Genomic DNA, 22,756 nt, shown 5'->3' with positions numbered 1-22,756 from the left:
CTGAGCTGTCAGCACAGAGCCCGAAGCAGGGCTCGAACTCACAGATCGTGAGATCGTGACCTGAGCCGAAGTCGGACGCTTAACCGACTGAGCCACCCAGGCGCCCCTCTTTTTGATGTTTTTAATTGTAACCCTTGAGCTGTCTCTCTTCCCAATCTCATACCTTCTCCCCACAACCAACGCTACTGCTAAGGTAGTGTCACAGGAGTGCAAGAGAAAGAGAGGGCATGAGGTAGCTCCCAGAAAAATTCAGAAGCAAGGAGGTCGGATAGCCCCCCGGCAGCTAGATTAAGACGAGGGGTGCAAATTTCCTGCAGGGTGGCCAAGCAGAGGGACTGAGCATTAAGGGATCTGGTGTTGCCCCAGGAAGGGGCCAGGAAGGAGGGTCTAAAGCAGACCCTGGCAGCGTCCATCCAGGCACCAGCCAGGGTGTTTGGTCTCCTGGCCTGCATGTCCAGCCTGTCCCAAGGGCGGTGGGGTCCAACTTAGCTGGCACCAGAGCTTGAGATCATTCAACGTCCATTCAGACCTTCTAACCAGCTACCCGTGTCCAAGCTCACCCACCACCCTTCTGATCATAGCAAACATCCAGAAGCCTGCCGAGCACGGGGAGAGAAGGACTGCCCAAGTTCACTGCCAGAGCACACTTCTCACTATAAATGAAGCAGCTGGCGTTCTGGCTCTGCGTGTCCACCTAGGGACAATCTGTGGGCATGGGTGGCACTTGAGTCCCAGCGGTGAGGGAAGGGCCAACGAGATCTGGTTTTCAGGCCTGTTTAGGCTTTGGGCCAGACTGTGGACCCTGCTGGAAAGGCTCCTCACAGTGAGGTGATGCACTCCACCAGAGACACTCCAAGCCCTCTTTCCCCACCCTGCCACTTCCAACCCAATAACGTGTTGGAGCACGTCAAATGTTAGCGGTTAAAGAATAAAAACGTATTACTACAAAATCTAATGGAGAAAAAAATGTTATAAAAAAAATGCTGGGGGCATCTGGGTGGCTCAGTCAACTGAGCATCCGACTTCGGCTCAGGTCATGATCTCACGGGGGTTCACGAGCTCAAGCCCCACTTCGGGCTCTCTGCTGTCAGTGTGCAGCCTGCTTTGGATCCTCTGTCTCCCTCTCTCTCTCTCTCTCTGTCCCTCCCACACTTGCCCTCTGTCTGTCTCTCAAAAATAAACATACAAAAAAAAAAAAAGAAAGAAAGAAAGAAAGCTTAAGTCATCTGAAAGGAAGGAAAAAAAGGAGGAAAAGAAAGACCAAAGCTGTTAACCATAGTGATGCATTAAATGAAAATGGGATAAAGCATACTATTAAAAGACAAATACTGTCAGACTCGCTAAAAACAACAGCTATGTGCCATTTACAAGACACAAATTTAAACATCAGAACGCAGGCCAAAAGTAAAAGAAGGAAGGGGCGTCTGGGTGGTTCCGTCCCTGGAGCGTGCGACTCTTGATCTCGGGGTCGTGAGTTCCAGCCCCACGTTGGGTGTAGAGCTTACTTTTAAATAAATAAATAAATAAATGAATAAAGCTGGAGATTTTAATTCATCTCTCTTGGTAACTGATGGAGCAGGCAAACAAAAGAACGAGAAGGGAGACAGAAGATCTGAACCACACCAACTAGACCTGACGCAAACAGCACACTGTACCCAACAACTGCAGAAAAAAAAACCACTAGGTCGAAGGTTGATGAGGAATGGGATGCTTGCACAGCACCGAAGAGTCACCCACCAGATTACTACCAAACACCGCTCCCCTCCCCATCATCTCTGTCATGGAGAAAGTAGGCTATTGTCACTTTAACGCAGGGATCAAACCTCCCATCACTAATTGGGAACACTCAGACGCTGGCCTCCTGATGTGATACAAGAGGAAGGACGCAGCCTCACCGCTCACACTCACGTAGTCTTAACAAAACACTCCATTCTAATCGGGCCTGAAGATCTAACCTTTACTAAACAGGAAGATGTAGGATAGAGGAACAAGTTACAGAGCACTACAGAGAAAAACAGCAGGCAGACAGGATGTGGCAACTTCTACAAGACAGCTAGCTGGCCTGATCGTCTCAAAAAGAGAATGTCCTAAAGAAGAGAACAGGGATTTTCTGAGATCAGTGGTACTTAGGCTTTAATGTACATCAGAATTGTGTGTACGTGTGTGTGGGGGGGGGGGGGGGTGGGTTACGGTGGTGATGAATTGCTAACTCGGGCTGAATCAGAGTTTCTCATTCAGTAGGCCTGGGTCTGCATTTCCATAGACTGAAACAGGTTTTTGTAAAAAGTGCATTTCTAACACGTTCTCGGGTGATGCTGCTGGTCCCAGGACCACCCCGTGAGGACCACTGTTTTAGATTTATCAAGAGACAGAAAAACCAAATGCTAGCCTTGATTAGATCCCAGTTCAAACAAGCAAACACCCACCTAGCTACAAAGGACCTACTGGGGTCAAAATGGAAGCTAGGGTAGGGACTGCATATTGGGTGATATTCGGGAATCGTGCTTGCTAAGGAGAAATACCCCTGCGTTTTGATAACGCGTTGCCAAATTTCCTTTCAAGTAGTTTGGGGGGGGGGGGCGGGGAAGTTACACACAGGGATAAAGCAAATGTGGTGGCAGCACTGGTGAGTAACTGGGGCATGCAAATCCTCACTGGGACGGTATTCCTTCCCGTCCTGCTCCATGATGCTCCGTCCTGCTTGCGGGGGCTGACTGGGGCACCGTGGAGGTCCTCTTGCGTGGCCGATGGAGTCACGGCCGTTGGAGGGGCCGTAAGGTGGGCTCTGGAACCTTGGGGGCTGAAAGGGGGTGCCGGGGACCCCTGCAGAAGGCTGCTTCAGGCAAGACCTTGGGGAGTTATGCAGGTTTGGAGGCCCCACCCTCCAAAGATAAGATCAGTTCTCACAGGTCTTATTTTTTTCAGGAGGTCAGCAGAAAGAAACGTACATAAAACACGAAAGACAGTTGCCCCAGACTTGCTGAACTGGTTAAGGAAAAGTGTAAAATCTCTGACACAGTTAGCTATTTAAAAGGAAGATGAAAAAGTGAAGCCATAAAGAATGCTGTATCCTAGAGGCAGAGGCAGCAGCAATAGGGAGCCCGGTGAACCGACAGAACCTCAAGGGTCAAAACCCCACGAGAATAAGAACTGGAAGAGGAACAGTCTGGGTTCCAAATGATCAGATCAGGAGGCAACGGTGGCTCAGGCTCTAGAACGTAAACCAGGAGTCAGAACACTCGAACCTTTTCTGAATACGGCACTTGGCCAAGAGCCACCCCGACAGGCCCATCGGCAACAGTGGGCCTTTGCCCACAGGCAGAGCTGCCTCCCATCCCCTCCACGCAGGGCTCTCTCCCTGCATGCCAGGCTCTGCTCACACTCCTCTCCCTCCTCCCCCTGCAGGACGGTTCCAGAGAACCTTTCTGTTATGGGCTGAACTGTGTCCCATCACCCCCCAAATTCACACCTTAGAGTGTGACTGCATTTGGACAGAGGATCTTTAAAAACGTAATTATGGGGCACCTGGGTGGCTCAGTCGGTTAAGCATCCGACTTCGGCTCAGGTCACGATCTCTTGGTTCGTGGGTTCGAGCCCCACATCGGGCTCCGTGACGACAGCTCAGAGCCTGGAGCCTGCTTCAGATTCTGTCTCCCTCTCTCTCTGCTCCTCCCCCACTCATGCTCTGTCTCTCTCTTGCTCTCTCTCAAAAATAAACATTAAAAAAAATTAAAAAGGTAATTATATTAAAATGAGGTCATAAGGGAGGGTCCTAATTCAATCTGACCGGTGTCCTTAGGAGGAGGAGGAGGAGGAGGAGGAGGAAGACATTAGGACACACGGATACCCATGCCCACAGGGACCACATGAAGACATAGGGAGAAGACAGTCACCTGCAAGCCAAGGAGAGAGGCCTCAGAAGAAACCAGGCCTGCCGACACCTTGGTCTCGAACTTGAACCCTAGCCTCCAGAACTGTGAGAAAATTAATTTCAGCTGTCTACGCCAGCCAGTCTATGGCACTTTGTTGTTCTGGCGGCCCTGGCAGACGAACGCCCCTTCCTTCCCCGCTCGGAAGCCTGCACGGAAACCCCCCAGCTCCACCTGGGTTTGTCAGCCCCCTTCCCACCCTGATAATAATGGCAAAGTCCTTCTCGGTCAGTTCAGCTCAACCTCTACAGAGAGCTACTGGGCCTCTAGAACCTCAACAAGAGACTTGGGGTCTCTGCTCAAAAGGAATGTTAGCAGTATCTCAAAATGATGGTGAGAGAGAAGCCATTTCTAAAGAGACTAGATTTTGCTGACGCCAAAGCTTGGTGAATCTAGAATTATCAGGATGATGTTTTGTAAACATCATAAGCGTGTGTGTGTGTGTGTGTGTGTGTGTGTGTGTGTGTGTGTGTGTATGTGTGTGTATACATACATATATATGTATATATGTATAAAACAGTCTAAGCAAATTATTTGTTTCTTGTGTTCTCTGAATAGTAATATTTCAATTTTAAAGGAAAGCGTATGTGCAATCCAGCCAGAGACATTTGAAACTGCTAAGGCAATTTTTGTTTACTCAGAACTGTATTTAGTGTGGTTATAGTACAAATGTAAAAGTTATTTTACCTAAAAAAGTGAATGGTTAACAAGGGAAGAGATTAGCAGTTAGCCCTGGAACCACGGGCACGTGACAGTGTCTGATCCTGGGGCAGGCCACCTCTGTGGCCAGGAGCACCCACTAACTGAGCAAGGTATTACCAGTTTCTCCATGCCAGACAGTATTTCTGGTTACTTGAAACTCAGAGCAGGCTCCTTCCCCTCAACTGTGGTCGGTTTGAGAAGGGGGGCCCCTACCACTCCTGGGACATGTGGGCACCTTGGCTCTGACACCAGCCTCCCTCAGGCATGGTCAGAACTGGAGCTCCCCTCCCGCTTTGAGGCTGGCCGTCCAGGGTCAGGGATGGCGACCGAGGGGCCAGGCGGACACTGTGGCTGAATCTGGCTAAGTGACCCATCTCCAAGCAAAAACCACAGGGGAGGTGGCCCCAGGGTAGACTGCTCCCGGAGGGACCAGGCCCTTGATGGGATGTGACCGTCCTAACAGAGCCCCGGGTCCCAGATCTGAGTGCCCAGTGAACGTACCTCCTGAACAAAAAGGATTCAGGGGCCACCTGGTCTACCTCCACCCCCAAACAGAGCTGACAGTCTTGATTTTCAAGTGAGAACGTGGGCTTCAGAGGCAAACTGTTGGGGATTAGGAAAACAAAACTTAATTGCTTCCACATCTGGAAACCAAATCCGGCAGCCAGCCCCAAGAATTCCAGGCACGTCAGCTGATGGAGAAGCTGCAGGTCAAGGGAGGGGCTTCCTGTGAGCGGAGTCCCCCCACACGCACCTACCCGAATCCACAAGACAGGTCCACGTCATGTGGGCCAGGTGGGAGAAAGGAAAGGAAGGGGCCACACAGGAGCACCTACCAGGCGGCATCTACTGTGTGCTATACAGTCTCGTTTTCTTCCCCCAAAATCTCTGCAAGTAAACACGGTCTCCTCCTTACAGGTAAGGACCCGGGGTCCAGAGAGTTGAACTGACCTTCCCCCAAAGTTAGGCTGCCATTTTTCTCTCCAGCCCTGTTGTCACGCAGGATAGAGCCACGTGAACCCGAAACAGGAACCCCCGGACATCAATCACCCCATGTGAATTCTCAGAAAAGACTTCCCAAGCCCCCCCGGGAAGCGTCAGCTCCCACCCAGCCATGGGCCCTACTGCTCAGGAAGCCACAGCCAGGTGTCAAGCAACCCAAATGTCAAAGGCGAATTAACAGGCTGCAAGTTGAAAGGGGTGCACATCAAGGGTTCTCCTGGCTCTTTGAACAGGCAGCTATTTTGGGCTACAAATTATAGCTTTTAAAGATGTGGCTGTTTGAAGTGAGGGCTTAATGACTCACACAGTCGAGAGTTTGTGGGGGCTCGCTTTGGGGGCTCCATGTTTTACCATCACGATAAGAGCGTAAAGAGGGGCTTGGGATGGGCCAGCAGTGGCCCAGGCCAGCTCTCCTGCCTCTCACAGTCCACCAGGTGGACCGAGCCATATTCCTTCATGGGACGCCCTCAAATGAGGGGACGTGAACTTCCCAGGGAGAGGCTATGATCTTTCTGCTCCAAGGAGAGCACATCTGAACAGAGCTGACCAACAGGCCAGAGTTAGGCAGGTCCCTACCTCATCCCCTTCTTTGCACAGAAAGCTTCAGGTTTGCAGGGCGTCTGGGTGGCTCAGTCTGTTAAGTATCTGACTTCGGCTCAGGTCACGATCTCAGTTTGTGGGTTCGAGCCCCGCGTCGGGCTCTGTGCTGACAGTTCAGAGCCTGGAGCCTGCTTCGGATTCTGTGTCTCCCTTTCTCTCTGCCCCTCCCCTGCTTTAGCGCGCTCTCTCTCTCTCTCTCTCAAAATAAATATTATATTTAAAAAAAAAGCCTCAGATTTGCAAGGCCAAGCAGAGTGCCAGCATTTACCCACAGCTAATGGCCAGAGCTTCTGGGGCAGACAGACTGGGATCAGGCAGGCCATGGGCGAGGCAACTCTTCCGCACCCCCCCCACCCCCTGCCAGAGCCTCTATTTTTATGATCTTTGGGCACCTCCCATCATGCCAGAACCCCAGCAGTGCTCCCTGTCCTCTGCCTCTGCCAGGTCCAGCTCCCCAGGCCGGAGGTCCCAGGGCTGCCATCTCACACAGGCACCAGAGCACAGCTTGGGGGCGCCACGGGCCAGGCAGGTGGAGCCGGCTCAGGTCCCTTCCTGGGCTCTCCCGCAGTAGGAACAGGTAAGGGCTCTGGGTCCAGCCACAAGCCATAGCCCGGGGCGCAGAGGGCAAGAGGTCCCCAGGGCGAGTACAAGGCCACCGATGGTCCATGAACTTTGGCCCTGTCAAAGCGCCCATGAGCTCCCCAGTGGCCACAAGACCAGGCCCTGTCTCAGACAGGCACACGTAGTCAGTCCCATCCGGCTGGTCTCAGCCTCCCCTCCCTTGTCCTCCAAGCTCCCGCCCAACGTTATCACCACCCCCGCGCTTTGACACGTGCTGCTCCTCACGCCTGAAACAGTTTCTCCCCATGCCACAAAGGCCTGTCCCTAAAGAAGCCCCCCGTCAGAAAGTCACTGCACCCGGGAGGCCCATCCTTCCCCTCCCAGCCCATCCTTCCCCTCCCAGCCCAGAGCTGAACTCCTGGGGCCCTCCAGGCATCGCTGGGCATGAACCTCGGGCCCCTTCTCTGTCCCCATGACTCTCTCCTCGGGACACGGGGCGAGGCGACTGTACCCTACCCAGCGAGGAAATCTTTCCACCCCAGCCTTGGCACAAGAACCCACAGATTCCCCCTGTCCCCAGCCAGGAGCCGTGTGGTAGCCTTGCTCCCTGGGCAGGAGGCTGCGTCCCAAAGGGGCCACCACGCCAGCTGCTGCAGGCTCTCTGTAGGAAAGGCTGTGCCCAGACCCCGGCCCGGTTTCTCGTGGGGCTGGGTAATTCTCACACCGCTCGCCGCGCGCCAAGGACAGACGCCCACCCTCGTGCCAGGGCCACGTACGACCTCATCTGACACCATACACGATACTGAGGGAGTCGGCCGCTGGCTTCCGTCGGGATCTCAGGAGGGAGAGAGGCAGAGAGACCTCCGACGAGAACACGGCTTGAAAGCGCCGCCTTCCCGGGGAGTCTCCGTCCGGCCAGCATCCCTCGCTGAGGCCCTGCTCAGGGCCGCCCACTTCCGGCTGGGTGTCCCCACGTGGCCTCAGCCAATGCCTCAAACTCGGCCCGCTGCTCTCTCAGCGAGCGCCCCACCGCCTCGACCTCACCCCCCGAAAGGCGCGGAGGTCCTGACCACCGGCCCCACTCCTTCCCCGAGGCCAGCCGCGCTGCCCGACACATCCTGCTCACCCGGGCCCCTGCGCCTCCACCCCTGCAGTTCCCGGCCCCGAGCTCCTCCGTCTGTCTCAGGGCGTGCACCCCAAGGAGACAGAAGGTGGTCTTAAACAGTCGAGGGAGACCAGGAAAGAACACCTCCCTTAAGCACCTAGCACGTGCCAGGTGTTTTTGTGCATCAGCCACCATAGAGAGGAGAACACTCGGGCTCAGAGAAGTTGGGTAACCTGCAAAAGGTCACAGAGCCGGCAGGGCTGGGATGTGGACAAGGTCTGACCTGGATGCAGCAAGAAGGGTATAGACAACAGGTTGAACCTTGCAGGCCACGGGCCCAGGGGTCAGCAAGGCTAAAGAATGTGGGCTTGAGCTGCCGCCCCCACAGCCCACTAGGCCCCGGACCCCTGTCAGCTGAGGTTCCTAGGGCCCATGCCACCCTGGCCATGAGGCAGAGCCCCCTCCCCTTTCCCTACGCAGGGAGCTTCAAAGGGGCTACACGTGGGAAGATTTTACAGGAAGGGAGAGGGGAGCGATGGGGAAGAAAATTGCTAAAGGGAAACACACGTGAAAGTGAAAACTCGGGCACAGTGGGAGGAGGAGGGAAGGAAGGAGAAGGTGATGTTTGAGGATTATAAACGGAGTCAAGAAGCCCAGATAAATTATACCCCCCTCCCTCTGCTACCTTGGCAAGGCCAGTAACTCACTCGCTGTCTTCACCTCCCTCTCAGTCGAGCTGGAATGGGACGGCGTGACCTTAGAGGATACCCAGCAAGAGAGAAACGGAGAAAGAGGCCTCACGCCCAACCACGACAACTGTACAGCCACGACCCGCATTCGATAGGGGAAGAACTTGAGGCTCAGAGAGGTTGCTCTACTTGCCCCAGGTCACACAGCTCGTGCGCGGTAAAGCCGGAACCTGAGCCCCGGTCTGCCTGGTGTCCAACCTCGTCCCCTTGAATCACATCACAGGGAGTGTCCCTTCACACAACCTTCCCACCACTACAAGGTGGCTCTACTCCCCTCCCCGAAGAAACTGGGCAAATCACACAAGTTATCTAGAGGTTCCTCAGTTTCTGCGCTTCCTTAAATCCCAGAGGCCTTCGATTTTTAAGACGCGCTGTTATTCCGAGTACACCAGGAAAGAAACGGTGCTGCCAGAAAGGACAGCACGCCAGCGAATGTGCGACACACGCCAACCAAAGATGTTAAAACGTGGGGGGAGAAAGTGCCTGAGAGTCTGTAGAATACGGTGGGGAATGGGGAGTGGGGAATGGGGACTCGGTCACTGGTCTTTAGACTGCGTGTGACACGAAGGGGAGAGGACATCTCCACGCACGCACGTGCACTCACTCACGCACACCCGGCTGCTATGGGACCCTTCTCTGCTAGTAAGCGACGCAGTCTGGCAGGTAAGCCCGGCCTGTCAACAAGAACCCTTGTTTCGCCAGGAGTACCTCGCAGTGGCAGGCAGAGGCCGTCCTGACCACCACACACCCGACAGCAGGCCCGGCCAGCCTCGCCTCCGTGGAGCGGCCCACCTCTCGGCGGCCAGGCCCGGTGAATAGGTAGGCTCGCCCCTTGGAAAACCACCAAGGGCAGTCACCCGATGCGGCACGTGGCTGCACAGTCCACACCTTTCTGGCCCCTCTCCTGCCCTCCTGGGGCCTTGTAGGCAGAGGCTGGGGGCTGGTGGCGGCACGGGGGCACACTGCCCCAAGCTGGCTCCCCGGCCGGGCACAGGCGGACAGACGGGTAGGCCCCGGGCTGCAGGTGAAGGGGTGAGGGGTGGGCCACACCCCGGCACAGCAGGCAGGGCACGACAGGAAGGACCAGGTAGAGCCCCGCACCACGCCCCAGGGAGACGCCTGTCACCTCGGAACACGCTTTGCATAGCATTCACAGACTGCCACCGCCAGTCACTTCGCTCCGGCCCCAGGGTCCGCACCTACAGAGGGTGAGTGGGGCTATTTAAAAGACACAGGGACACAGGGACTGAGGAAGAGTGGAGTTTTGCTCCTCCCGTCAAGGCCCGTCTGATAGCAGAGTTTCTTCTCTACTGCTTTCCTGTCTCTGCAAAAAATCCCGCGAGGTGCTAAGGTTATCAGTCACAAGGATCGCCAGGCACGGTTTCAAGTGCTTTTCGTACATTTACGCGCCTCACCCTCGTCTTGCACAGGAGGAACGGGAGGCGCAGAGAGAGGACAAACGGTTCGCCCAAGATTCCTGGCAGGGGCAGGATTTGAACGCAGGCCACCTGACTCCGGAGCCCAGCCTCCGGGGCACCACAGCACCCTGCCTCTCTAGCTAGCTCACCACCCACCAGGTGCCAACCAAGCAAGTGTCCGAAACCGCTCTGGGCCTCTTAGGTGGCAGGGGTCCAGTTTCTCTTCGCCATCGCCCTACGGAGGCTCAGAGAGGGGAGGCAGCTTGCCTGGAGTCCCAGAGCGAGCAAGCCGCAGAGCCAGGGTCTCAACAGAGACCAAAGAAATGTTCTTCTACTTGAAGAAACCAGGCCCTGGGTGGCTGAGCATGAGAGGAAGGCACCGGTGTTTTGAGGTGGGTATTTCTCCCAGGAAAACCAGCAAGGAAAATCCTACTCCTGTGGGCTCTCCTGTCTGAAGAGAGAAACAGAAGTTCGGTGCAGGGCAGACCTCGCCCACCAACCCCACTCAATGACCCTCTTACCCCCAAGTCTGCTGCAGACCACACTGGCTACTGGAAACGCAGGTTCCCTTTCCACGCAGTTAGGCTTTCAGAGAGCGGCGGGGCGGGGACAGATGACTAAGAGAGAGAGAGCTCCCTCCCACTCTCCCACACTCCAGTTCTGTTCGGGCCTTCCTCTTTTTGGTCCCTTAAAAGAGAAAGGCTCCCAGGAGCAGGGCCACAGCTATTAATAATAACTGCCACAGAGTTTTGTTTTCATTTGAATCATGTTTACATCGCTGGGAAAGAACCCACTTGTCTGGGAAGACGAAACAGGTTGAATCAATGAAGAGTATGGCCGACAGTCGGAAAACTTCCCGTTTCTTGAAGGAAGTCAAGAAGCGGGGTTCGAAACGTTGGTGTTACTAGTACCGGCCGGCCAGCAGGGGCTGGGGCCAGAGGTCACGCAGACCCCACAGCTCTGGATCTCCACCCAGACCTCCCGGTTGTCCACTTCCTCCTCCCTGTGCGTGCGCGCACACACACACACACTCTCTCTCTCTCTCTTTTGGGGACCCAGGCTGGACAGAGCTTAGCCCCAAAGGTGCTGCCCAGGTATGTGAGCGCCTTTGCTAGGCTTCTTAGGAGACCAGGGCACAGAACTGGAAGTGAAGGAAGGCTTGGGCACCCTGGGGCCCGGGGAGGTCGGGAGCCCAGGGAGATGCCTGGGGCTGGCCAGAGCATGGGTCTTGGGCACTGGACTTGCTACACTCCCACTAGTGTGGACCCACGGGCACAGGGAGACGGCCCCAGCTCTGCCTGCTCACGCACCGCCGTGCACAGGTCACCCAGGCAGTTGCGCTCGTAAGACTTGTGTGGTGGGAATAACATCTGGCAAGAAGGGTTTCCGCATTCATGGGGACAGGCTTCTCTGACCTGACCCCGCCTGGGGGCAGGAAAGTCCACGGCAGCGATGGCCACATGCAGACACTTCTCCTCAAGAAATGCCTCGGTGCCCAGACCCGTCAACAGCAAGGGTTTGGAGAGAGCAGAGCAACGAAATGTGTTTTGTGCCTGTGGATTTCTACTCTCAACTGTGCTGTTCATCTCGTGGGGCCTGGGCGCTCCCTCGGCAGCATGATACGCCCCCAGTCTGAACATGTGCCGCCTGCCCCTGCCCGGCTCCCTCTCCAATCACGGCAGCCTCCCTGCACTTCCGCGGACGCACCTCGCCAGCCGTGGTCCTACCTCAGGGCCTTTGCAGGTACTGCTCCCGCTGCGTGAACGTCTTTTGTCAAGCCGCCACTTCTCAGCAAGGACTTCTCTGCTCATTCTGTTTAAGTACACAACACCCACTGCCCGGCTTTCTCTCCAGCCACCCCACACGCTGCACATTCTACCTGCTTGACGGCCATCACGTGAGCTCCTTGAAGGCAGGGACTGTTGCTGTCATTTGCTGCCATATCTCCAGCGCCCAGCACAGAGTCTAGCACAAATCAGAGGCTCAAGCACTGTGCCGGGCAGTGTGCTGGGTGGGGGCTGGGCAAACAGAAAGGGGGAAGGGCCTGTGCCCCGGAATGCCGTCTGAGAGAGGAGACTACCACACCGCATCGGGGAGATGTGATCATACAATGTCCAGGGAGACACAAGGTGGGCCCGACAAATCACATGGCCGTCTCGTTGTGCCCAGCTGGCAGTGGGGACTCTCCATGCCAGGCAAAGCCAAGGCACGGTGCCCCACTGCCAACTCCAGGCAGCAGGCAGACCAGATAAAGATGCGTCCTGCTGAGCTCTGTTCCAGGAGACCGAGCACAGAGCCAAAGAGTGGGCACCCTCCGTCCAGGCTGTCCCTCCCCCATCCGAGGTCCTGAGATGCCTGCCTTCTAGGAATCGCTCACCTGTTATTTTATTGGGAACCTTTCTCCCTCCTCCCTACCCACAGCTAAAATATATACACAGAAGTGAAATGGTGAGCGAGATCAGTTGTGAAACATCCCTTGGCATAACATGGCACCTCAGAAGAGGGACAGCCAGCCCTAGGAAAGGAAGTTTCTAGCCACCTAGAGGGAGAGGGGGAGAATGCGGGAAGGTGAAAGCCAGGAGGGCTTCAGGTGAACAGCTGAAGGGAAAAGCCCAGGACATGGGGCAGCTGGTCCCACCAAGTAGGAAGGGGGCTAGTAGGCTATGAAGGGGCCAGTGTGCTTGGGGCGGGGAGGGGCACAGTGCTCTGAAGAGACGGAAGGATGGGGGAGCAGGGGGTGCCAGTCGGCAAGACCTCAAGCTGCAGCCCAGGGCCTCCCCAAGGCAGGCTGCTCCAGGCCTCCGGATTTCTGGTCTTTTCTTCCCTTACTTGACTAAAAGTCCTTCTCAAGGACAGGCTCTAGGTAGTCTCTCCTGCTGGTCTTCCTTGGGGCAAAGGTCACACCTCCAGGCCTGTTCACCAGGCCTGGCTAGTCAGGTCCCTGCCCCAGGCAGCCTTATCTCTCTGCTGGCCTTAGTCAACCACCCCTCCCCCTCCACTAAAGCCCAGGGTCCCCCAAACAACAAAGCTGGTCCCCAGAAGGCATTCTCCGAACTGTGATATCTACCCACGAGTGCCAAGTCCTTCCTGGGCCTTCCCCCATTCCTCCAGGCCACACACCCCTGCCAGTGAAGTCACAGGAACCTCAGAGACAACCCAGATCAATGTGCCTGAGGGCTCAGGGGAGTTGGACAGGTAACAATTCCACCCAGGTTTTCAGTCTCCTAGAGCCTGCAAACACCTTAGGGACAGGGAAGTGTCCCTGTGTAACAGCCCCTGGGCACATACGCAGCATTTCATGAATGCCAGCTCAGCAGGGTTAAGGTTTGGGCCAGTCTATCTGGGTAAGCTGGTGCCTGGCTTATGGCAAGACCCCAGTCAATGGCAATGACCCAAGGACTCCACCAAGGCTGAGCTGGATAGTTACAGAGACTCTTACAGCAAAGGTCTGATATACACATAATTGGTAACCTCCCCCTCTTTGAGACTCCCTTCCCCCTAACCTGGCAGCTACGTTTCATCAGGGGAAGGACCTGGAGATGCCCCAGGGGATGTGCCCACACCACCCCTTTCCCTGGAACCCAAACAATTAGCACCTGACACCACCAAGGGAGGAGAGGTGAACCATCAGAAACCATCCCAGGGGTTTGTCAAAACAAGAAATGAGGGCGGAGTGCAGGAATCCAGCCCCCTAACAATCCTTTGAGGAGGAGGCCTATCAATAAGTCAGACAAGGAACACTGGCATATCTGTCAGGGTGAGTGATGTGTCACCTACAGCCATCTCTGGGAGAACGGGGCTGGGGAGAGGGACAAACGGTGGAAGAGGTACGCTGGAGGCTGTGCAAGGATGAGAAGGAATAAAGTCCAGGGCTGAGTAGGGACCAGGGTCCTATAGCACAGACATGGTTCTCCAGAGGCTGCTCGCCAAGGCCTCAGAGCCGCCTGTGGCCCGCAGAGAAGCGGCTGTGACAACAGCCAACTACTACCTGGGCCGACCGCAGGCTTTCGGGGCCGGAGGGCAAAGAGCTGGGAGTCCGCAAATACCTCCGGCCTGGGCGACGTCACGGCTGCGAAGGGGCAGGGCCCTGGTCCCAAACCCCGAACGAGGCTGGCTCTCCCTCTTGCCGGGCAGAGCCCCTCGGAGAGGCCAGGGAACCCGGGCACAGGCGCGGTGCAGCCGCCGAAGAGCTACGGAAAAACTTCGCCGGCGCACAGCCCCCTGCGGGACTCGGCGGAGCCAAGGGCAGAGAGCTGGAACAACACCGGTCCCGGAGGAGCAGGCGCGCTGGGAGCGGAGGTGGGACGCGGAGGCGCCTGGCTCACTAGATCCCCCTAAAAACACTTTTGGAAACTGCGCCGAAGAAGCGGCCCCTTCTCCCCGGGCCCGGGGGCTAGCCCTGCCCACCCCCGCACCTGGGAGCCCGCAGAGGACCCGGAGGGGACAGCGGCTTCTCTTCCGTGGCCCAGCGAGCGAGGACGCAGGTAACCCGACCTCCCCGGCCAGGGCCGAGAGGGCGGATACTCCCGGGGCGGGAGCGGGCGCCTGGGCTGCGGGCGAAGTTCCGCGCTCTGGCAACTTCCCTGGCCCCGGGACGGCGGGCCGGGCCAGGTGCGCGTCGCCGGAGCCCCGCGAGCCCGAGCCCCTCGGCCGCCGCTTACCTGGCCCCCGGAGGCGGGCGGGGTGCGCATCCCCCGTCCGGCGGCGAGTCGGTGCGCTGCGGAGGGGCAAGGAGCGGGCGGGCGCTGGTCGGCGGGGCGGGCGAGAACGCGGCGGGCAGCGCGAGGAGCGCAGGGACGATCCCCGCCGCTCCGTGGCCGCTCGCTCGCTTTCGGCTCCAGTTGAAGGCGCCGGCCCCGCCCCCACCCGCGCCCGTTGCCGGGAGACCCGCGTGGGCCGAAGGGCTCTTTGTATCAAAGCTGCCGTGACATCACGAGGCGCCCGGGCCCGGGGATCGTAGGGGCGGGGCCTCGCGCCGGGGGCGGGGCCGGAGGAGGAAGCCGGGTCTGGGAACCCGAGCCGCGGGGGGCGGGGCCCAGGTAACCCCGCCCCCTAAGGTAGGGGCAGGTGGCAGCCGCGGCGCGGACCAATGGCCGCGCGGGCTCGGGCGGGCCCAAGCTCCCCACCCGGGAGGGCGCCTGTGGAGGTGGGGCTCGCCCGGGCCCGCCCGAGCCCGCGTCGCAAGGTTACTGCCGCCCAGGTTTGCGCGGCCCGGACCCTGGGATTCCAGGACACCGATTCTGTAAGTTCACACGCCTGCCTGGCGGGCGCCGTCTCTGCCGCTGCCCTGCCCAGGCCACTCTCACTGTTTGCGGTCACCGTCCTGTGAGATTCCCGGCTAGCGCTTCCGCGCTCACATTTGCGGACCCGAAGGAAGCCCTGCCAAACTCCCAGCCCCCTCGCGCACTACCACCACCATCAGCCCGCGACTGGTGACTCCCAAATTGATTCTCATCCCGAATCGCACTCACAACTTTCCCGATCTTTGTTGTAAAGTCAAAAGGTGTCTTTATAACCAGCCCAGGAATAAAGAACCAAACGGCAACACGAACTAAGAACAAAAAAGGAAGTATCCCCATATTAAATCCTAGTAAATACAATTTAAGTAAAAAATGTGCCCCCCTCATAACTCCTCACTATGCTCTGGATTAAAGAAAGCCAAAATGTAAAGCGGCAAATATTGCAAAAGTTTCTGTTCAATTCGATGTTACTTGTGCAACTGGGGGTAGGGAGTGGGGGATTTATCTTCGTAATCGTCTGTCCCAGGCTAACATGAAGGCCCTTTTTGCCTTCCCTGAGTCCTCACTGACCAACACGGTGGCACTGTCGGCAGCTGGGTGCTTTGGTCCAGCTCCAGCACCCAACACACACACACACACACACACACACACAGAGCTTTTCAGCTTTCCTGCCCCCTTCTCTCTGGCTTTTTGCTCTCAACTTCCTTCTCGCCAATATCTCTCCTGCAAATAAATTGCCAGCTGCCTCTCTGTCTACCAGGGGCCTGTCTCTGAGGCAAAGCACCCCACCGAGGCTCCCCAGACCTACAAGGGACTCTCCAAAAGGGACAGCATTAGCTAGAGGAGGGCCTCCTGGCAAGGGCTTTGTGTGAGGGGAGGCTGGAGCAGTGGGGGTGAGGTGGAAACTCGACCACCGCTGGCCCTCTCCTCCTTGCTTATGCCTGGCAGTTCAGAGATCTCTGTGCGGGAGCTCCAGACTGTTTCTCACCCTTGTTTGTGTCCACCCCGACAGTCCCTAATACGCAGAAGGACCGCGGTGTATCATAAAGAACCCTGGCTTTGGAATCACACAGACCTGGGTTTGAATCCTGTTTGCCAGCTGTGAGTCCTAGGACCAGTTATGCAATCTTTCTGAGACTCAGTGTCCTCATTTATAAAATGGGAGTGGTACAATCTGCCTCATGAGTTGTTGGGCACCCTGGCGGAGGGTCCACTTAATTTTAGGCGCTCATCAAAGGTGTGGTGCATGGAGAAGCCCAAGTACCCTAAGCTTTTCTGGGTCCTAGTTCTCGTCCAGCAAAGGTCAGTGAAGAAAAGCAGACCTTGTCAAGTACCCCGCTCCCGTCCTCCTTAGGGGTAGCCTGATTGACATTTCCAAGAGCTCTGTGGAGGGAGCAGTGCTAGTGGTCCCTCTTGATTTTTTCCCCAAAGGTGATGGGGTAGGGAGAGCATCTCCAAGTATCTGTCCGGAAAAGCAGTGTGACAGAGAGGAGGGTCACCAGATGCTGGCATTGAGCGCTTGGGAGTCTGAAGCCTGCCTGGGTCTACACCTTACCACGGGGCAGTCATTTAATGTTTCTGAGCCCCAGTGTAGAATGGAAATACAACCTCTCCTCTTTCAGTTGTGAGGTTTGAATGAAGTGAGAAAAATAATAGTTCGATGCCTCCCGTGCTGCAGGCATTCAACAAATGGTGGCTTCTAGTTATTCCCAGCAGCACGAATAAGCCCCAGTCTGACTCAATGATTCGGCACATGAGCTCCAGAGCCAGAACCAAGGGTCCTATCTTGGCTTTCCCACCTTCTACAGGGACAGCGGGAAGAGCCTAAGCAAGCTTAATTCCCAGTGTCTCAGTTTCCTCGCCTGCAAATTGGAGATAATAGCAGCATGTATTTCAGGATTATTGTGAGGATTGAAATAATCAGGACCCACATAATACTCAGAACAGGCCTGGCACATAACAGGTGCTCCATAAACAGCAGCCATTTTCAATTACCATATGACTAGAGACCGGGAAAAAGTGAGGTGAGGCTTAGAAGCTGAAGCAGCTTGAGGGATGATTTAGAACCCTGACTTTTGGGAGAGGCCCTGACAACTTCCACAGGGTTTGGGGAAGCAGTGATGATTTGGGGGTTGGGGAGGAAGGCTGGCTGTCTTCTGAAATGGGATGTGGAAACTGCGGGCTCCAGCCCAGGCTAGGGCTCCCAGAGGACTCAGTGTTCTCCGTTCAAATGGGGGATGGGAGAGAATTATTACGGAAATATAGTCCTGCCCCCTGAGCACAGCCCCACCTCTGGGGCTGGGGGCAAAGAGGGTCTTGAGTTAGCTACCCTAGTTCCTTAGCATAGCTGTGTTGAAGATGTTATAGAGTCAAAGCACTTTAAGCTAGGAAGGCTCTCGGGATAAATATCTAACATATTCTTCTCCCATTTTGTGGATGGGAAGGTAGAGGCTCAGAGAAGGATGGGAATTTGTCCAAAGCCACACAATGAGGTATCAGATCAGCAGGGACTAAAACTTCCCATGCAGAGCCCTCACTTCCTGCTCCTGATCTGGCCGGGATGCTTTACTGAGATGGTATGGCCAGCAGGGGTTGGGGAGTGATGGAGAGTGATGGCGAGTGATGGGCAGTTAATTCCTACGCAGAGCTCACCAGGCGCTGTGAGTCTCCTAAGTGGTCTGACTTGCTATTTCAGAAGAACAATCTCATTAAAAACAGAAACCCTCTCCCAGGGAATGTATCCGACAATGATTTGCAGAGGGCAGGTCACTCTGATTAATTCTTTTTATGTCGTGGCACTGCTTCTGCCATTGTTGATATGACACGACTCGCATGAGGTTGAATGCCAATGCCAGAGAGAAGCGGACAGAATGTTGACAAGCAGGAGTTACTGGCCTCCAGAAACTGATGGGGGTGGAAAACACGTGTTCACTTGGGTGGGCCAGGTGAAGGGAGAGAATACACTAAGTCCTGTCTGTACCACAGCTATCGGCCTACCTTTGTCTACTTCTGCTGTCACCAGGCAGGAGTTAGCTCATCATCAGATGGTGTAGAGAGGCAACGTTTTGTACATGTTTGGGGCCATATGGAGGGACCAGCTGAATATATATGGCATAATTATAACAAGAAAAGAGCTCTCTGAACATTACCCAGTGTTGACATTAGCCAAGCAAATGATGCCAACCAACATCAGCCAAAGGAACAAACAAGGAAACAGCTACGCAAATAATACCAGAACTGAAAAAAGCATTAGAGCACCGGGTCCAGTGGTTCTCAAACTTGGTTCCTCGGAACCTGTGGGTTTTTCTGGAGATTCTGCCAAGGGGCTGGGGGGGGGGGGGAGGGGCTCTAGGTGAGCAACAAGAATAGCTCCACGTCCATCTGCTTTACGAATAGACTTCCACGTGAGATTTCATGTGAACAAAGAGTTCCGTGGTTTTACATTTGTTTCAAATCACTAGTCTGATATAACCGTTCATTTCCCGAACAGGGGAACAAGCCTCAGAGGCAGAAGATAGCTTCTCTCCTCACCATTTCAGTCATTAGCAGAGCCAGGATTAGAGCTGGATCTCATGACTCTCTGTGTAGTGCTAAGACGGACATCTGTCACCAACCACAACTGTCAACATCAGTCAAACCTGGTCATACATGCTGGACATTACTTCTGCCCAAACAACTCCACCAGCTACTTGGTGTGGAAAAGCCCTCTGGGTAGCCAGCTCAGACTCCACCACAAACACCTGTCTTCTCTCCCCTCCTCTTTATTTTTTTAATGTTTATTTTTAATTTTTATTTATTTTTGAGAGACAGAGTCCAGCGGGGGAGGGACAGAGGGAGGGAGACACAGAATCGGAAGCAGGCTCCAGGCGCTGCGCTGTCAGCACAGAGCCTGATGTGGGGCTCGAACCCATGACCCATGAGGTCATGACCTGAGCTGAAGTCGGACACTTAACCAACTGAGCCACCCAGGGGCACCATTCCTCTCCTCTTTAGACGGCCCTTGAAATGGTCAGAAAGCATCAGCCCCAACCGGTAAGTCTCAGCTCATCATTCCAGGGGACAAATTCAACCTTTGATGACGTAAGCAGTGGCTTTGGAAAGAGAAGCAGGTACCAAGGAAACAGGCAGAACCCTGGGATTGCACAAGTCTCATAACCCCAAAGGAAAGTTGTTCCCCATCTCCCATTTAGAAACAACAGGAGGGACCCATGACTCTGAGAGCCCTTTCACTCTGGCAGGGGTTTGGCCAGGGGGCCTGCACTGCATCTGGGAAGTGGAGGACATCTGGGACCACTCCTTCCTCTGGAAAGATACGGTTTGGACGGCACGTTGCTAAGGTCCCTTCCCATTCTACGACCCTGCGCTAGCCCGGGAGCAGATCTTGGACCCAGGCTCACGCCTTGGATACGGGAGTCCCTTTCCACTGGAAAACAGCTCAGTGCTGGTGACTGTCCAGGATTCCCGCAGCGCTCTGCCCCAGGCCTGTTTTTCCTCACAATGTCCTGTTGGACGCTATGCAAACAGGGTGGGACGTGGTCTTACCGACTCGCCCCAGCTCAGTGTTCAGAGAGGCCAAGGTCTATTTTTGTCAACCTGGGCACATGTGAACAATGGGTTTTCTTACTCATGCAAACCCTATAGGAGGGGCAGATGGTGAGAAAACCCGGGTTTCCTCTGACTCATTTGACCATCGAAGAGGAGGAGATGGCAGGGGAGGAGGAAGTCAGACAAGGTCTTCTTTGACTTGGATTGGGTGAGCGCAAGGGGTAGAAACGTCTCCTTCCTTCACTCTTGGTAACAGTCAGGTGGTTGCAAAACCATCAGAGCACAAACAGCTCTCCCTTCCTACAAATGCCTTCCCCGCCGTCCCCACCTCCTCCCAGCCCAGGCAGCAGTGTCTCTGACTGCTAGAAGTCGGTACTAAGGCAGTGGTTCCCAAATGGCACGCTAGATTCACTTGGGGAACTTAAACGTCAAATGCCCGGGTCACAACTGCATCCAAATGTTTAGGGTAGGGGCCAGGTGTTAGCAGTTTTTAAAGATCCCAGGTGTTTCCAATGCAAGAAAGTTCAGGAACGACTTTGCTAAAGGCCTGTGGACTACAGTGGGGGCCAGGGCTGTCACAGGTGAAGGCATCATCTGTTCATTCGTTCGTTCGCTCATTCATTCATTCGTAAATATTCATTGAAGATTTCCTCTGGGCCAGACCCTGTTCCGGGTATTGGAGTACAGCTGTGATCACTAAAGTCTCTTCTCATGGAGCTCCCATTCTACTGGGGAAGTCAGACAGTGAACAAATAAATGAATAAATGATATACTGACACATGCTATGAAGAAAACCAAAGCAGGGTAAGAGATCAGACACCTTGGGGATAGGGGTTCAATTTCATCCTGGACTTAGGCATCAGATTTTCTTTCAGGAAAGGGTAGCTGCACCCCTGCTCAGTGTCCCGGACTTCCTCCTGCTCTCTGGCTAAAAGAGCTTTCACTTGACAGTCCCTGAGGTCCCGCCTCCTGCCTCTCACAGGGCCTCCTGCCTGGCTCTTCCCCTTAAGCAATTTCTTCAGGGCAGGGCCCGGCATCCTCTCTACCAGTGCCCCTGACTCCTCCAACTCCGTGCCAGCAACAACGCCGGACACAGGGTCTATGCAAGGCAAGGGGTCCATCAGGCATCATTTATGAGCAATCCGCAGAGGGATTTTAGGCTTATGGGGTGTGTGAGAGCTCCTGTGAACACTGAAGACAACCCTAAACTCAGGGTCAGAAGACCTGGCTTTGAGACCTGGCTCTGCCCCTTCCTGGCAAAGAGCAAATCATTTCACCTGTCAGGCCTCAGTTTCCTCTTCAGTCAAATGGGAAGAGTATGACTGATTTGGTAAGACTGGGATCTGCATTAAAAAAGAAAATGTCAGATAACATCAACCAACCAAGCAAAGAAGTACCACAACATGAAAACTACTCATATAAATGTTTGAGAAATTAAGGTGTGATCATGGCTTCTCTAATATATAAATTTCATTAAAAATGAATGTAGGGGTGCCTGGGTAGGCTCAGTCGGTGAAGCGTCCAACTCTTGATTTTGGCTCAGGTCATGATCTCACGGTTCGTGAGTTCGAGCCCTGCATCAGGCTCTGTGCTGACAGTATGGAGTCTGCTTGGGATTCTCTCTCTCCCTCTCTATCTGCTCCTCCCCTGCTAATGCTTTCTCTCTCTCTCTCTCTCTCTCTCTCAAAATAACTAAATAAAACTTATTTTTTTTAAACTGATGCAAAAACTTGGGGATAAAAAGAAAATGTCAAAGACTTTTGGAAAGTGCTTTGCAAATATGAGGACTTTTTCAAAATTCTCATCATCTAGGCCTGTATAGTCATGAAATCACAGTGTAAGATGAGATCCAGGAAACAGGCCTAGAGAGAAGAAAGGACTTACCTATGATCACAAAGCTTGTTAATGGCAGAGGATCCACACTGGCCCCAGAAGGAGGAGGTCATTGGGAGGAGACTGGGGATGATAGTTCAGTATCTTGCTTTCTGTGTCTACTTGGCAAACTCCTATTCATCCTTCAAAACCCCACTCAGGTGTGACCTGCCAAGTGAAGCCTTCTGTCTCCTCCAGTGAGAATAAATTAGTCCTTGGCTTCGTGATCTCCGTGCCTTGAACGCAAGCTCCACTACTGTGAGGAACACACTGTGTTGTAAGACTGGCCTCCTATCAGACTCCCTGCCACACTGTAATTCCTGAGAACAGGGCCCATGTCCCTAGTGTCTTTGGACTCCAGCTGCTAACAAGTCTGGCACACAGGAGACACTTGAGGAGTATCTGAGGCCCTGAAGGGGACTGAGGATCACTCACACATAAACAATGGACAGCTGAAGGCCCGATTAGTCATGAATTAGTAGGAATATTCTCTGAAGTTCCTGAGATAGGCATTTAAAAGGAGAGAAACAAGGAAACAAGCAAGGCCTTTATCAAAATCCAATTGTCCTCTTCCCAGAATGCATCAGATCCGGGCTCTGAAGAGACACCCCTCTGCCTAATGCAAGCCCTGAAAGCAAAGAGAGATTATTTCCCTGTAGCTGATTATTAGAACTGCTACCAATTACGGAAGGTCCACTATGGACCCGTCGCTTCACTTCTTCTCATTTACTTTAACCCAACCACCCGTGGACAGATGTTACCGCACCCATATGAGGTATGGGTGGATGAGGAAACCCGAGGCTCAGGAGGGTTAGACAGCACCAAGACGGCAACGCTAAAATTTGCACTCAGATCTGCTGGCCCGTGTCCAGGCCTTCCTGCTGCCTCTCTTATTGCATAACCAGCTTATTCACAACAACTAGAATTGTCCAGAAAGAGGCAGATGCTAATTACTAGGGATGACAAAAGTCTGTGAGCAAGTAAGGGCCTCCCACGTCCCCTCCATCGTCCTTGGGGAGGTGTGCGTGTCCAG

The 22,756-nt window shown here is 54.6% G+C and overlaps 1 protein-coding gene across 4 annotated transcripts in view; it reads right to left on the bottom strand.

The window, feature by feature from the left end:
- The window catches only part of RAB11FIP4 (RAB11 family interacting protein 4), a 123,280-nt gene that overhangs the window by 23,524 nt on the left and 77,000 nt on the right, over window positions 1-22,756 (bottom strand). Inside the window, exon 1 of one of the 4 annotated variants that reach the window (XM_027034450.2) lies at window positions 14,728-14,999. The exons of 1 other annotated variant lie outside the window; for it this stretch is intronic. In XM_027034450.2, coding sequence (XP_026890251.1) covers window positions 14,728-14,757 — 30 coding nt within the window. In that variant the 5' untranslated portion in view covers window positions 14,758-14,999. Of the gene's footprint in view, window positions 1-10,587; window positions 11,047-14,481; window positions 14,642-14,727; window positions 15,000-22,756 lie in introns of those variants that run through there. 2 more of the 4 variants (XM_053212828.1, XM_053212827.1) reach the window with 2 other exon arrangements.

The sequence above is a fragment of the Acinonyx jubatus genome, chromosome E1, assembly GCF_027475565.1.
Source record: "Acinonyx jubatus isolate Ajub_Pintada_27869175 chromosome E1, VMU_Ajub_asm_v1.0, whole genome shotgun sequence".
NCBI classification, from domain to species: domain Eukaryota; kingdom Metazoa; phylum Chordata; class Mammalia; order Carnivora; family Felidae; genus Acinonyx; species Acinonyx jubatus.
Note: the sequence above shows the minus strand (reverse complement) of the source record. Positions and strands in the feature narration are given on the sequence as shown.